Genomic DNA, 16,039 nt, shown 5'->3' with positions numbered 1-16,039 from the left:
AAGTGCTTGCGCAAGTGCTTTTGTGAATATGGCCCAAGACCAACAACAAGGCAAATCTGGAGAAGTACTTCTAGTTCCAAAACTCATTAAATAATAGGAGCTGGAAATGGTTATTACCTACATCCAAGAACAGATACAGTAAACGTCAGTCCCACCGTCACTTACAAGGCTTTCAGCTGTTTTCAAGGTGTAAAGGTGAACTATTCTACCATTTTGGGCTTGAGTATGTTTCAGGACAAGACCAGCTGGAGACTGACCTGATCATCTGTTTCATAGGACAGGACCAGCTGGGCACAGACCTGGGCCAGGATTCATCAAGCGGTTACATAAGTACTTACAAACCTATACAGCTTTTCTCGATTTTTGGCAGATTTGTTTACATTTATTAAACAGTTTATGAGCATTGAAACTTGTCATTTAAATGTTATTATAGTTATAAACGGCCTCCTAGTGCTTCGGAGCTTATAAACTGTTTAATAAATGTAAACAAAGGCACCAAAAGTTGAGAGATGTGTAAATGCTCGTTGAATCCTAGTCCAGATCATCTTTCGCAAAGAAAACAATGTCTTGAAGACACTAAAAAAACCAGCGTTGAATGTAATGAAACGCCATTTTCTGGGTGAGCCCCGGAGGCTCCCTGGAGCTTATCGGGCTAATGTGTGTTATGTTAGACCGGGACATTAGCTAAGGAGTTCAGACCTACCAGGGACCAGCGCCAGAACCTGGCCCCTTCAGAGAGGTTTCAGGGAGCAATGGCCCTGGAAAACCCCATATGGTTGGGGGTTTTCCTTATCTGCCATCGACCGGGGTTAGGCACCCAGAAAGGTAGGCGTAACAAAACAAACCCCACATGGTAAGAAACTACAACAAAAACCGAACAGAGAGGTAGAAAACTCCCTACAATCCCAAGGAAACAAGCAAACAAGCAAACATCACACTTTACTGCCGCGCCGATCGTCCGCGCAGCCCTCCCCACCCCGGGAGGGGGAGGGGGGAGCCCCGGACCTACCGCGCCGGCTGCCAAGCTCCAGTTCGGTAGCTAAGCTTCAACCAACGCGAAAAAACCGCCGACCGGTGGGAGGGAGGGTTTCCAGGGAGCCTCCGGGGCTCACCCAGAAAATGGCGTTTCATTACATTCAACGCTGGTTTTCTGTGGGGAGCCCCTACGGCTCCCTGGAGCTTCATACCCAAAGAGAAGGAAAAGAAAGGGCTAACCCGGGAGGCGGCCGCCACAAACTCTGCAACGCAAAGCCAAGACAACCGGTTGCAAACCTGCGACCCAAGGCAACAAGAACGCCCAAGAACAGACGCACACATGGATGGGCGACCAAAAACCTGTGCGACCCACAATTCCCTGCGCCCGAAATGAGCCCGAGACGTCACCAACACAGCAGCAATTGCTGTAAACGTCTGAACAGCACGGGCGCAAAGACAGACCGCAGTAAGAAGGAAAACACTGCGGACGACCCGGGAGACCCGAGCCCTGAAAACAGGGAACGAAAGAACCGGATCAACCACAGCGCATCCCCAGGCACGGTACGCCGGCAACAGCAAAAAGCACAACTGGACAACACAGGACGCACCCCCCGGCCAAACCAAACAAGTACCAATACCCCAAGAACCCCTCCGGAAAGCAGCCGTCTCGACCGTCGCCAGGACAGAGAAAGGCTGCACACCAATAAAGCTACCACCAGTACCAAAAAGGAGGAAACTGAAACCGAAGGGGCTACCACAAACTGAGGGGAAGAGAAGAAGGCACCCTGAACAAGGACCAGGATGGCTCAGGCGACTCATGAGCAGGCCGGAGGGGAAACAAAACGCGAGAAGACGTAATAAACGTCATACAGTCTCCAAGACGAAGCTCGCAGGTGGGACACCGTCAACAAAACCACCTGAACACCATAGAGATGGCGATACCTGCGTCAAAATACCAGACGCGAAGAGCCAAAGAGAAGGCCGAACCAGTCACGGACAGGACCGATTCGGCCTGCTGAAAGAGGCGAAGCCTCAGGAAAAACGCCCCGGGTACGGACACCTATCAAGCAGCGTCCGAAAAGAAGGCCGGGCCGGCCACAGTGGAACCATAAGGACTGTTCTCGTGGGAATGGGCTGCAACTGAGCCAGAACCCGAAGCAACAGCTGGACCGGGAGAAGAGGTACAGGTACCCCCCACCTCGACCAGGCCTGCCGAAAACCTCCACCGTGAAGTCCTCGCAGGTGGGAAGGGCGCCACAAAACGGGCGACGCCTAGACCACGCCGACCCGAAGACGTCCATGGCCAGGAGTCCATAAGCCCAACAGAGCCAACAAAACGAATCGGCGACGACTGGCCAACCCACGAAGAGGAATGAACCGAGACAGCTGTCCACCAGGACGCAGGACACACCCCGGACACGAACCACACGGTTAACCAAACCCCCTGTGGTTCCGGCCAGAACCACCAGAGAACAGTCCAAACAGAGCTGAACGGTAGAGTACCTAGTGACCCAAACCCTCCGAAGCGCAAACCAGACAGCCATGAACACCTGAACCGGGCTGTGAGCCCGACGGACAGACAGACTCCATCAACCTCGGCCGACCTGGTGAGCACTGGTCACAAAGCCCCAGCCGAGAGACGACCCGTCCGTGAACACATCGAGCGAAGGCTCGGGGAGCCGCCAAGGGACGGAACCCCGAAAACCCCAAAGAGGAAGCTGGTGACGCAGCACCAACACCAGATCCCCAGAGGAACCCAAGGAATGCAAGAGGCGGAAGTGGAGTCTCCGTAGGAACCAACCGACTCCGGAGCCAAACCCGACTCCGCGGGCAGACAAGCACGCCGAAGTGCAAACTCCCGCACAACCGCCCAAGCAACCGCTGAGCAACCCGGGACCCCCTCCCGAACAGCCAAAGGCGGGACCACAGCCACAGTAACACTTCTGGAGGGAAGACAATGAGGGGCCCAAGAGCCTGAAACAAGGCCCAGGTCCGAACCCGGGACGGAAACAGAAGGGAAAACCTCCAGATCACCAGGAAACCAAACCCAGCGATCTGGAAAGAACCATCCCCTGGCGAGCAGACAAGCGGACTGACTGGGAGCCCACTCCAGCCAGTCGTCGAGGTAGGCCAGACACCGAATCTCAGACGCAGACAGGGCACTAAGATCCGGTAAAGATGCAAAGAGTATACAAAGTGCCCTTCACAAAATAGGGAATGCAATAAAAACAGCAAACCTGAAGCCCCACCACCAAAGCATTGTATGACAATCATATGAAGACATATTATGACATATGACAATCATTATATGACAGTATGACAAGTATAATCAAAGCATTATATGACAAAGAGTGCTGGGAAGACGGGACACCACGAGAGTAGCTCTCATCCTGTAACTACACGTAGGTAAGTACACATAGGTAATTACCAACCGTGCTAGCCCCAGAAAAACTGGAGAGGAACGTGCCAAGAAGTGACCTGGAGGTCCAGGTCCACCATCCAAGCACCCGGCCCTAACAGAATCCGAACAGGAGACAACAGTCCTCCGAGCAGGGCAGAGGATCCAGGGCGCAGACGGAAGTAGTCCAGAAGAACTGCAGACTGGAAAAGCTCATGACTGCAAAGAGCAGACGGGAAGCCCAGAAGGATGGGGCGGAGCGACCACGCCCCACGCACCCACGAAGAGGAAATGACGAAGCGCAGGGAAGAAGCCCACCCCGCCAGCTCTGAACCCCCCCCAAGGGGGAGAAGCCGTCCTCCGACGCCAGCAGAGGCCGGAAGACAACCCAAAGCGCCCACCAACAGCGGGACCAAGCGAGAGGCAACAGAGCAAGCTGCTCCCCCAGCGCCCAGGCAACAGAGAAGGGAACAGAACCCCTTCAGAAAGAAAAAGTACACTACCGAAGTCATGAGGAGAGACTACGGGAATGACACCACACTTCGCTGGAAGAGGAAGTGAGGGGAGACCTGATCACCACATACAAGATACCCAAGGGAATCGACAGGGTTGAGAAGGACAGGATATGTAACACAAGGGGCACACGCACTAGGGGACACAGGTGGAAACCGAGTACCCAAAAGAGCCACAGATAGAATTAGTTTTTTTTTTTTTTTTTTTTTTTTTGAGTGTCAGAATGGGAACGGGAAAGCACTAAGAAATAATGTGGCGACTCCTCACACAAGTAACGAGGCTGACCCCCATACAATGTCACATGTAGACATGACAGAGCCCAAGAGGCACAGGAACCGATACACCTGTTGACGGACGGTTGAGAGGCAGGGCCAAGGAGCCAGAGCTCAACCCCCACAAGCACAACTAGGTGAGGACATGTATCGTAAAAGCACAAGCCGCCGACTAGTGACAAAGAGCACTACGCCGGCCAGGCAAAGAAGGCACAAAACTGCATCAAAAGGCCCACCTCGACAGCAAAACCACAAAGTCCCAGCACAACCACAACATGTGCCAAGACCCAAAAAGCTCAGTCTGCAAGCCAGGAAGACCCCGGAACCCCAAAAGGCAGAACCGGGTCACACGAGGAAACAAAGTCCCCTGAACCCACAAAAGGGGGCCCAAGAGGAAGAAACCTCCAGAACGAAACCAAGGAACCCAAAGGAACCCAGAATCGAACCAGGGGGAGCCCAAACCACCACATTTGCCGGCGGAGAACACCACGAAAAGGCAAAGCACAGACCCCCGCAGAACGCCCTGGGAAAACGGTCCCAACAGACCGAAAACCGAGGGGCAAGGTGTGGGAGCAAGCATACCAGCCAGGGGCACTGAGCCTAAACCCAGAGGCTCAGACCCAAAATCAACACCCAAACGTTCCCAGAGGAACAGGCAACGGCAAGAAAACACCAGAAAAACAAAGAAACGACAACAGGAGAACAAAAACCCTGCAAATTTTTTGAAAACTCACCAGAGACGCTCGCTCGCACACCCAGACGCATGTAAACAAACCGCAACGCCGCCCTGGTGGCCACGCCGGGAAACCGGCAGACGAAAATGGCCGCCAGCAGGGGCTGTGACTGACGCTAAATACACAAAAACACGCCAGCAAATGTGGGAAGCTAGCAGACTGGAAGGGCGAAAACGACGCCCAACAGCAGAAAAACCCCTGAAGGGGCAAAACCGCCCCAGAACTGCTAGTAGGCATCCCCCACAGCCCCGGGAACCAACAACAGAGGCCCCGGGGCAGAGCCGTCCTCCAAGCCCTCCGCCCTGAAAGAAAAGCAAGAGCCCATGGGAAAGGCAACAAGAAAGGGCCGCTGGTAAGACCCAGAAGCCTTGGCAGGAGGCACAGGCTCAAACCTCCGTCCCCAACCCGAACGGGGCATCCCCCGAAAACCGCCCGAGTCTCTGCCGCAACTGAACCCCGCCCCGACCCAGAAACACGCAGACGGTCCTGAGCCGGGAACATGGAGAGAAAGGGGCGAGCAGCACCTAACCAAACGGGGCGGCCACGGGGCATTCGAGTGGGAAACCAACCTAGCATGTTGCAGCAACCTAACCTAGCTTGCAACACGGATGCCGCCTGTACTCTGAACAGTAATAACAACAGGAGAGTACTGGAGAACAAGCAGAGAATCACTCGCAAGACTCCGGGTCAAGGTGTCAGTGACCCAACAGGCAGCATGACGGAGGTAAAAATGGCGACTGTCACCCGGAGACAAGGGAACAGCAACCAACGATCCCGTTCAAGACGGGTTGGAACCCGGAAGACACATTCAATGGTCCCCCGAGCCCAGACAGGGGTTTCCAGGGCCCGTAGGGTAACAACTACGGGAAGCCCGGGCAAGGTGTTGCTAACCGGTTAAGAAACCCAAACATAACAAGAGGGTAGATTAGAGCACTGAAAACCCCTGAGACGTGTACAAGCACGGGGGCCTAGCAGAGGGCCGCCAAACACTACCAGTGGAACTATAACCACCTTAGGCAGACCCCCACCAGGCAAGAAAATGAAAAACAAAAGAAAAACCCCGCAAAAGTACACCGTCTCCAGAGGCAACAGAAACCGGCCGCCGCTTAGGTGGCAGGCTGCGCAACACCTTGACGCCCTAACCAGCACAATACCAATCCCTACCCAGGGCCAAACAAGGGCCCCAAGCCCCAGCTGGCCCCAAGGGCGAGGCAAATGCCGAGCAGCAAGAACCTCTACGGGAATGGTTCCCGAACGCCCCAGGGAAGATAACCCTGTAACGCAAGGGCAGTACTCACAGGGCGCTTAGGGAAGTCAGCCACTAAGCACATGCAGCCCCGGCACTGATGAAGTACTCCTGGCCACCGCACACCACAACACACGGCAGTGAACGCCACACAAGGCAAACACCGCCTAGGAAACTGAGGCCAGAGAAGCGTCAATCCCGGTTGACATTAGCGAACGAACTGGAGCTTGGCAGCCGGCGCGGTAGGTCCGGGGCTCCCCCCTCCCCCTCCCGGGGTGGGGAGGGCTGCGCGGACGATCGGCGCGGCAGTAAAGTGTGATGTTTGCTTGTTTGCTTGTTTCCTTGGGATTGTAGGGAGTTTTCTACCTCTCTGTTCGGTTTTTGTTGTAGTTTCTTACCATGTGGGGTTTGTTTTGTTACGCCTACCTTTCTGGGTGCCTAACCCCGGTCGATGGCAGATAAGGAAAACCCCCAACCATATGGGGTTTTCCAGGGCCATTGCTCCCTGAAACCTCTCTGAAGGGGCCAGGTTCTGGCGCTGGTCCCTGGTAGGTCTGAACTCCTTAGCTAATGTCCCGGTCTAACATAACACACATTAGCCCGATAAGCTCCAGGGAGCCGTAGGGGCTCCCCACAGAAAAATTTTTTTTTTTACTGGAGATGAAAACTACCTTATTTTTTTGCTTTTCCACTGTAAAACCTAAACCATGGAATCTATATGCTGTTGGGTTGTCAATACGATACAAGATTTATATCTTGTATGTAAACAGACCTATGCTATTAATGCCATCAATCCTGAGCTAAAAGTCTGTTACATAGGCAAATTAGATAAATTTACTGCATCAGCAATAATAATTATCTGTATAATATATAGACAAATTGAATGATTACTTCTAAGCCAGTAGGACACTGCTGGCTAAGCACAAAATGGGAATACTGTACTTGTATGGGTAACATATTAAAATAGCCTTTTAAGCTAAAGCCAAGCTTTCATTTACCATAGCTACTCTTTAACAACTCGGAGGAACAACGCAGCTTAATATTGCATTTATAGACGGATTTTAAGTATTTAAAAATAGCTGTAGTCAAATAATAAAACAATATCAGCCAATATAACCTTTTCCACTAGCACAGTCTTCACATTGTACTATATAGCTGACAGGAGGAGACCGAGACCTCACACTGGAGAGACCATTGCAGCAGGAAAAACCTAATGCACTTTAATGAATCAAAACTCTTGAGGAATCTCTCGAGTATGAAACCACATATAGTGTAAGTTTTCTTACAAAACCCTGGCAGTAGTGAACGAGCAATTAACAGCAAACGATGGACAACATACTACAGTATAATTAAATACAGTATAAGATTTCCTGCACTCATTGACTAAATGACTTACTTATGCGTAGTGTTGTAGTTTATCATCTTGCTTTCTGTATCTAATTTCCTATTACAATATTAAACACCATTACCTCCTCCAGTTGTGGCATCGCTCGGAGTGGCAACGATATCTTCACTGCTGTTCATCTGCAATTCATTTCCACCTTTGGAAGATATTTTTGTCCGGCGGGAACCTGTGTATGAAAAATGAATCGGGTCTTATTTAACAATTACTGATACTGGCAACAATTGTTTTTATATAAAATGCCAAAGTACAGAGAAATAAATATATAAATATATATAAATATATATAAATATATATAAATATATATATATATGTCGTACCTAGTAGCCAGAACGCACTTGTCAGCCTACTATGCAAGGCCAAATTTGCCTAATAAGCCAAGTTTTCCTGAATTAATATATTTTCTCTAATTGTTTTCTTATGAAAAGATAAAGCTACCCATTTCATTATGTATGAGGTCAATTATTTTTTATTGTAGTTAAAATTAACGTAGATATATGACCGAACCTAACCAACCCTACCTAACCTAACCTAACCTAGCTTTATAGGTTAGGTTAGGTTAGGTAGCCGAAAAAGTTAGGTTAGGTTAGGTTAGGTAGGTTAGGTCGTCGAAAAACAATTCATGAAAACTTGGCTTATTGGGCAAATCGGGCCTTGCATAGTAGGCTGAGAAGTGCGTTCTGGCTACTAGGTACGACATATATATATATATATATATATATATATATATATATATATATATATATATATATAATTTCTGTTCAAGAGTAAATGAACAGAAATTTCATGAACGAGAAAGAATATAGTTGCAAGTCGTCCAATGCACGTGGAGATATAATGGTACTTTCTACTGAACATGCTTTAAAAATGACAATACAATACTGTATAAAGTAACACTTTCTGAATAGTGTCCAGAAAGTATAGGACATATTGTCGATTTCCACTCCAACAGAACCAACTCCTCTGAAATATTGAATGAACTAAAAGGATTCTGATACAGTTAGTGTTCAGTGCAACTAGTAAATGTCTGGATAATCAAAGTAATCATCTAACCCAGACTAACAACACTGATAATTTTTTTTTTAAATTTAATTTAATTTCTTCACATGATTATGTTATCAAGCTACAGTCATCCCTTGTATCCCTTAATCTGCACAAGATATGCATAACTGAAAAATATCACCAAGAACAAATTCAAGCAATAGCAGTAGAGCTATACCAGATATCATCATTGCTACTAATAGACACTATGGATACTAAAGAAGCTACAAATTAGGGTGTGGAACAACTTTACACAATGAGGAGCTGATGTCTATCTGGAAATGGCTAATGTTGCACCAATATTCAAGACAGGGAAGAGCAAGGGATCCCTAAACTACAAACCGATTCCCCTAACAAATTACTTGCAAAGAATTGGCAAAAATAGATCAATAAAATAATGGTAGAATATTTGGAGAGAATAAACTTTTTAAGAGGCGCAACATGAATTTTTATATATATTATATATTATATATATATTATATATATTATATATATATATATATATATATATATATATATATATATATATATATATATATATATATATATATATATATATATATATATATATATATATATATATATATAAATAAATAAAGGACATTGACTAACCATGCTTAAAAAGAGTGACATTATCATGTAGTCAAAGAGAGACTGCCCTAATGAAAGTTGGAACCCTCTTGAGAATAAACCAATACATGCTGCACACAGCTAGAGAAATTACACATGAAAGTGCAGACGATGAGTCACAATAATGTGACTTTAGATATAATAACCAAACCACACATCAGAAAATGGAGAAACAACGATGTTTCAATCCGTCCTAAACAATTATCAAGTCGTGTGGTCCAGGATGGACTGAAACGTTGTCGTTTCCCCATTTTCTGATGTGTGGTTTGGTCATCACAGGTGAATAGTAAACAGAGATCGATATGGGAGGCGTGTGTGAGAAACACATGTGCAGGGCAAGCGACAACTATGGAAAAAGCAGTGTTTGCATTACAGCTAGAGATTACAGAGTGAATGGTTTAAAACAAGAATTGGTGTATCTTGAGGATGTGCAGTTACAATGGCTATTTAATTTCTTCATGGTTGAGACAATGATAAAGTTGAGTGAGCAGTGGCAACTGAGACCACAAATCAGTGAGACGATGAGGGGGGGATGATTGATTCACAAATAATTTATCTGGTCATTGATGCCAACCAAACATAATATTCATCTAACTTTTTAGTTATGTTTACACAAATCTTGACTTATCCACAGATTCAGTTGGTTTACAAATGCAAAAATAGCAGAAATGTCAGAGGATCTAAAAATTTGTATAAAAGACCACAGCAAAAATGTTTTGCGAGGCGTATGAGGGATGGGTGAGGTGCGTGAGGGACGGGTGAGGTGCGTGAGGGACGGGTGAGGTGCGTGAGGGACGGGTGAGGGGCGAGAGGGACGGGTGAGGGGCGAGAGGGATGGGTGAGGTGCGTGAGGGACGGGTGAGGGGCGAGAGGGACGGGTGAGGGGCGAGAGGGACGGGTGAGGGGCGAGAGGGACGGGTGAGGGGCGAGAGGGACGGGTGAGGGGCGAGAGGGACGGGTGAGGGGCGAGAGGGACGGGTGAGGGGCGAGAGGGACGGGTGAGGGGCGAGAGGGACGGGTGAGGGGCGAGAGGGACGGGTGAGGGGCGAGAGGGACGGGTGAGGGGCGAGAGGGACGGGTGAGGGGCGAGAGGGACGGGTGAGGGGCGAGAGGGACGGGTGAGGGGTGAGAGGGACGGGTGAGGGGGACGGGTGAGGGGTGAGAGGGACGGGTGAGGGGGACGGGTGAGGGGTGAGAGGGACGGGCGAGGGGTGAGAGGGACGGGCGAGGCGTGAGAGGGACGGGCGAGGCGTGAGAGGGACGGGCGAGGCGCGAGAGGGACGGGCGAGGCGTGAGAGGGACGGGCGAGGCGTGAGAGGGACGGGCGAGGCGTGAGAGGGACTGGTGAGGTGTGAGAGGGACGGGTGAGCTGTGAGAGGGACGGGTGAGCTGTGAGAGGGACGGGTGAGCAATACCACAAAATTACTGATTGCCATATTTCTTCTGGGCACATCCAGATTGTCACCTAATATTGGAAAACTTTTGAGCATTAAACAGCATCAAATGTCACACTAACTGCTGTCTGTTAAGGAATATAAATGTTATCTAAATAATACTTAAATAAAAATATACTTAATTCACAGTTCTAAGTTTCATTATTATTTACCTTCATATTAGTTATAAAAACAGTTCAACAGATGCATATGGCACGCTCTCGGTTCACAGACATTACTGCAGGCTCGCGAGAGGAAAAAGGTTGCTAACCCCTGCATATTGTGCACATAAACACCAAGATGATAGAAACTACTAATTATTTGATGAGACTTCGTTCAGCCACTGTTTAGAGAGGTGGAAGCTTAGGGAGGTGGAAGTAGCAGTTAGCAAATACCGTATGGCAGGAAAAAGATGCAATAAGCAGAGCAAGACAAAACAGAAATAGGCAAGATGACTTTTTAATGAATGGAAGTATGAAAAAGTGTGTTCAAATAGATAGTGATCCTTAACGTCAGATATGCATGTGAACCTAATCTCCTGAATTATGACACCTTAACCTCAAAGGTAGGCAAGAAAAACTGTGTGTGTGTAATTATCTAATGAGGTGTGTGTGTGTATGTGTAAACACAAATGTATGTGGAATGATGGACTTTATGGAGAGAGATGAGCGAGAGAAACCAAAAAGAGACGATTACCAAAGAAGAGACTGATGATAATAATAATGCTGTAATGGCAAAAGCAAACCTACACGGAGAAGAAATAGAAAGGAAAGGACTTGAGTATATTTCAGTCGGTACTAAGTCACTCTTCAGCAGTATCTGCTAAAGATCTTGGTGCACGGACCAAATGCGTGCTTCCATTGTTCTCTCTCAACTTGGGTTTACTTTTGCCATTGGCTAGTGCTCTTTATGATATAACACAGTTATATTATAAATGTTAAAAGAACAAGATGGAGAGCCAAGCCATGGGAATGGTGGTCATATGTGGAAATGATCTGCTAAAAGAAAGGAGAATATGGAAGATATTGCTCAGAAATTGACAGCAGATTGTGGCCTGTGGAAGCACTCTGTGGTAGAGGATAAGAGAGAATGGAGGTGTAGACCTCACTTGACAGGCAAACTTAGTGATCGCAGTGATTAATGACGAAACGCTCTAGTTGTGTGGAAGCTGTTCACACCAACTCACTGAATGCAAGTTGAGGACACGAGCGAGTAGGACGAGGAGCAGCTCTGCGCCTGAACCACCCTATTTCTATGGGAAAGTAGAGATAACAGACAAGACAAATGATAATATCTGGCAACAATACAGATGGTTCGTTAGAGGTCAACGATTGGCATAAAAGAATGTTAACGAAAATTTTCACATTTACATATTGTTACATTTGCATAGTCTAAAAACAAAAAAACAAAGAGGCAGGCATAAAGTGTTCAATAATATTATGGACTGTATTCACTAAAGTCTTGAGTAACGGTAAAAGCTTGTATTACCAACATCAGACCCATAATACCATCACAAACAAAACATTAAAATGAACATGTTTTGGAGAAGTTCAGCTGATTTATAATCATTGCAGTTCATGGCTCGGTAGTACAGTAGTTACAGTGGACTCCCACTTACACGGCTAAATTTGTTCCATCCTTACAGCTGCAACTGAAATTCTGTTGTACTCAAGGTATGATATTTTTTGCTATTTTATAGCTACCATTATGTTTTTCATAAATGCAAATGATAAAACATTCTTTTATGCATATACTGACCCTGTAGTGAACTAACCTGGTGTCAGTCAGATGCTGACCAGTTTGCTTGATAAATTGTCGTGTTATTTGTCTATCCTTGTGCTGACAATTATAACCTGGAGATAGAGTTTTGATTTCTTCTTTGCTATCACAGCAAACAACATTGCTTGATGATGTGATAAGAGCCCTGCATGCAATTCTTTTCAAGTCCCTGGACTAGGTCGCAGGGTCATTTAAAAAGTAACTTGTTGCAGTAGGGTTTACATTCATTAAGGGCTTGGCAGGTGACCAGTGTCCTAATTGGACCCTGGCCCTCATTTGCTCAGCAACCGAGGAGCTGCTCAAATATGGCATTATAATAGTCTACTCTCAATGCGTTCAATTTTATTAAATTTTTGGCACTAAATTTTCATCCAGTGAATACACAAATCTACTCTATAGGAAGACTTGCGTTTTCCACTGAAACCAAGCACAAAAATAAAACAACCAGAACAAACTCCTTACGTTACAACTGCCTTCACTGTACACACAGTTCCGGTTCAGTGTGAATTCAGCCTAAGCAATTACTCATGATATTGTGTACTGTTTAACACTTAAAACAATTTGGACTTGGTAGAACTGCAGTTATAAACAAAATTAAACACATGAATACAATACAGTATATGTATTTATCAACTGGAAAATGTCAATCCCCTAATAAACTGAATTATCCATTGGCTGCTTCAGCTACTCTCTCTAAATTCCTGTTGAGGAAGCAAACACTTGTGCAAAATACACCACATGAATATACAAGGGATAACTTAGTGCAAAATATACCACATGAATATACAAGGGATCATTTGGTGCAAGATACACCACATAAATAATATACAAGGGATCATTTGGTGCAAAATACACCACATGAGTATGCAAGGGATTGCTAGTCGGAGTCTAGATAAAAAAACATGGCATTAGAGAATGCATCTACAAATGTGCTCTGGACAAAGAACACCTAGTCTCTAAAAAAAAAAAGTAACATCTCAACTGCATGACAGGGGTCCATGCTGACAGTACTGATATCTATGGCTGAGTGAGAGAACTTGGCTTACAGTGACGAGCAATGGGGGCACCGCAGGTGTTAAGTGTTGACGGGGAGGGGCAGCAGCGTTCAACCCGGGTGGAAACAAACCACACAAGGTTGGAGGAAGGGGAAGTGAGTTACAGTAACACATTCGTGTATGATGTGCAAACATTATCTAACAATGTTTTCTGTAATCCTCTATTACCTACATAAACTATAAAGGATATTATTGCTAATAATATAGCCGAGAGAAGAGGGTAGCTCTAGGGATAAAGTGAGGGGTGGCCACCTCCCTCGACCTAGTTGTACCACGGAGTCCACTTTTCCACTTTGCTTCTCTCTCTTAGGCTATATGACAAGACCACTGGAAAAGTTATTTATCTTGACAGTGCTTAATGTCACTCAGGGTTGATGGCACTGGCCCAGGAATGCAATCGATCAAGCCATTCTTAGGAAAGTACAATGAAGATTTCTAGTTACTCTGGAGCTACATTGCTAAATTTCAATAGCAATTATACTTTATTTTTGCAGAAAATTAAAATATTTAAAGTCAATCATATGAGATATTCTTGAGATACTGAACGAAAATGAAAAACAAAAATAAGGCAACAATAGGGAACTCCCACCGAGGATATCAAATAAACATTTGAAACCTTGTGTCAGGTCCACTACAGTACAGTAGATGAGAAGCAGATGCCTCCCCACCTAATGAAAATAGGATCTGGAGGAATGATGGTAATCAATAGTGTTCCTTTTGTAATACTGTCATATTCTAAGAAGAATCTGCTATTGCAAAGATTTACCACAGAGAAAATAAATGGATTACCACATTGTACGAAACTAAACTGGCCTTGAGGGAAGCTTGAAAGTTCTTTAACAAGACATACTGGCAAATATTTATATAAAATTCTATTATAATTCCCATTTTCCTATCAGGAGGGAAGAATTAAGTCTCCTCTAGATATTCTCATTATGACAAACACACATTTCTTCCTACTGATGTTCAATACACACACACACATATTCAGACCTGGCAAAACACAATTATCTGTACTCACTCCAACACCCATATTCAGATAGTAACACAGTTCTCAATACTAATATCCAACATCTACATATTCAGACAAGGAAACACACACAACTCCCCATACTCATGTTAATACATCTAAATTATACTAGGTTTTCTACAGTAAAGTGTAAGAATAACAACTGTTTAGGGAAATGGTTCACTTACCGGGGGCATTAAATGGGGCAGCGCCAAATGGATCGTCTTCAGTTGACATCACTAAACTCTCTCGACTTTTCACATTTGATATGCCTAAAGGCGAGAAAATACCATGTAAATCACAGTCTCTTCTGGAAGACCTGTATTTAAAACAACATAATACACACAGAGATCACACTAACGTGATGCACCAAATGAACAAATTCAATCCAAAATTCAATCAGGTGGTTGTAAGCAGTCGCTATAATTCCTTCATCTAAACACCATTACAGAATCATGAAGCGTGCTCACTACTCTGAGATCCTCTTCGAATTTTGTCGAACTCTGCCCCGAAGATGTGATCCTCGGACATTTGACTGAAGGGAGTTGTGTCATTGAAAGGATTCCATGTACGAACTTCAGCAGCAGCCAAGCTCACTTCTGAGGTGACTAGGCCCTCCTGAAAGACAAAAACCAACAATGAATGTAATAAAATGACTTTTTGGTAGTGCCTCAATGGCTCCCTGAAGCCGAGATGGACTCTCACTACTGAACTGGGTCATACAAGTGAACAAATCCACAAAGGCCGTGACGAGGATTCTGACTTTTGGCCAAGAGCATCCCAGACGCTGCCTTAATCGACAGAGCTACGACATGGTAAAAGAATTGAATCCTCTTCACGGCCCTTGTGGATTTGTTCACTTGATGCATCATGCTATTGTGATTTCTGTGTGTAATGGGTCATACAAGACATAGAATTCCTGTACAGTCCCCTTCATGTACTAGTATTAGATAGTTGTAGATGTATTAGATAGTATTAGATAGTTGCTACAGGCTGCTTCCTTGGGGTGTGTAGCAAAAAGGAGGCCTGGTTGAGGACCGGGCCGCGGGGACGCTAAACCCCGAAATCATTTCAAGATAACCTCATAGAGCTACAGTGAGCGAGGGTTTATTATGATCACCTTTACCAGCAGAACACCAAGAAAGTGAGTGAAGCAATAGAAACAACTGCAAGGTTCACAGAAAACAGAGCATGAAACAGTTAATGAGACCACAAATGATTCACACAAACCCAAATGAGTCATCCAAAACTAGCTTGAATCCTCAAGCTGTGAAAGACTGCCAACAGGTGGCAGCCCTGGGAACTCAGCAATGAGTTTCCACAGGGCTGCCACCCACCGGGCAATTACCAGGGGCTGAAGGAGTGTAACCAAGCAGGTTACTTTTAAAGAAAGGCTAAACAAAAATTTGAAGCAATGATTGAAACATAATGAAGACTATACTAAAAATTTTAAAATTAAACATCATCATAATTATATGGTGCCTGCAGTAAGAGCTTATCACCAGAAGCATAAACAAGATAATTTCCAACATGTTGCTTGTAAGTCTGACCA

At 45.7% G+C, this 16,039-nt stretch overlaps 1 protein-coding gene across 9 annotated transcripts in view; it reads right to left on the bottom strand.

The window, feature by feature from the left end:
- The window catches only part of LOC123771725 (uncharacterized), an 81,679-nt gene that overhangs the window by 26,892 nt on the left and 38,748 nt on the right, over positions 1-16,039 (bottom strand). For 6 of the 9 annotated variants that reach the window (XR_006774561.2, XM_045764443.2, XM_045764442.2 and 3 more), the window contains 4 exons: positions 14,958-15,105; positions 14,676-14,759; positions 11,831-11,896; positions 7,608-7,709 (listed from right to left, as the gene is read on the bottom strand). Coding sequence is in view for 8 of the 9 variants with exons in the window: in XM_045764443.2 (XP_045620399.2) it covers positions 7,608-7,709; positions 11,831-11,896; positions 14,676-14,759; positions 14,958-15,105 (400 nt within the window). In the remaining variant the exon portion in view is untranslated. The remainder of the gene's footprint in view (positions 1-7,607; positions 7,710-11,830; positions 11,897-14,675; positions 14,760-14,957; positions 15,106-16,039) is intronic. The other 3 variants (XM_069313292.1, XM_045764439.2, XM_069313291.1) reach the window with 1 other exon arrangement.

The sequence above is a fragment of the Procambarus clarkii genome, chromosome 75, assembly GCF_040958095.1.
Source record: "Procambarus clarkii isolate CNS0578487 chromosome 75, FALCON_Pclarkii_2.0, whole genome shotgun sequence".
In the NCBI taxonomy this organism is placed as follows: Eukaryota; Metazoa; Arthropoda; class Malacostraca; order Decapoda; family Cambaridae; genus Procambarus; species Procambarus clarkii.
This window is presented reverse-complemented; position numbering and strand designations above follow the sequence as displayed.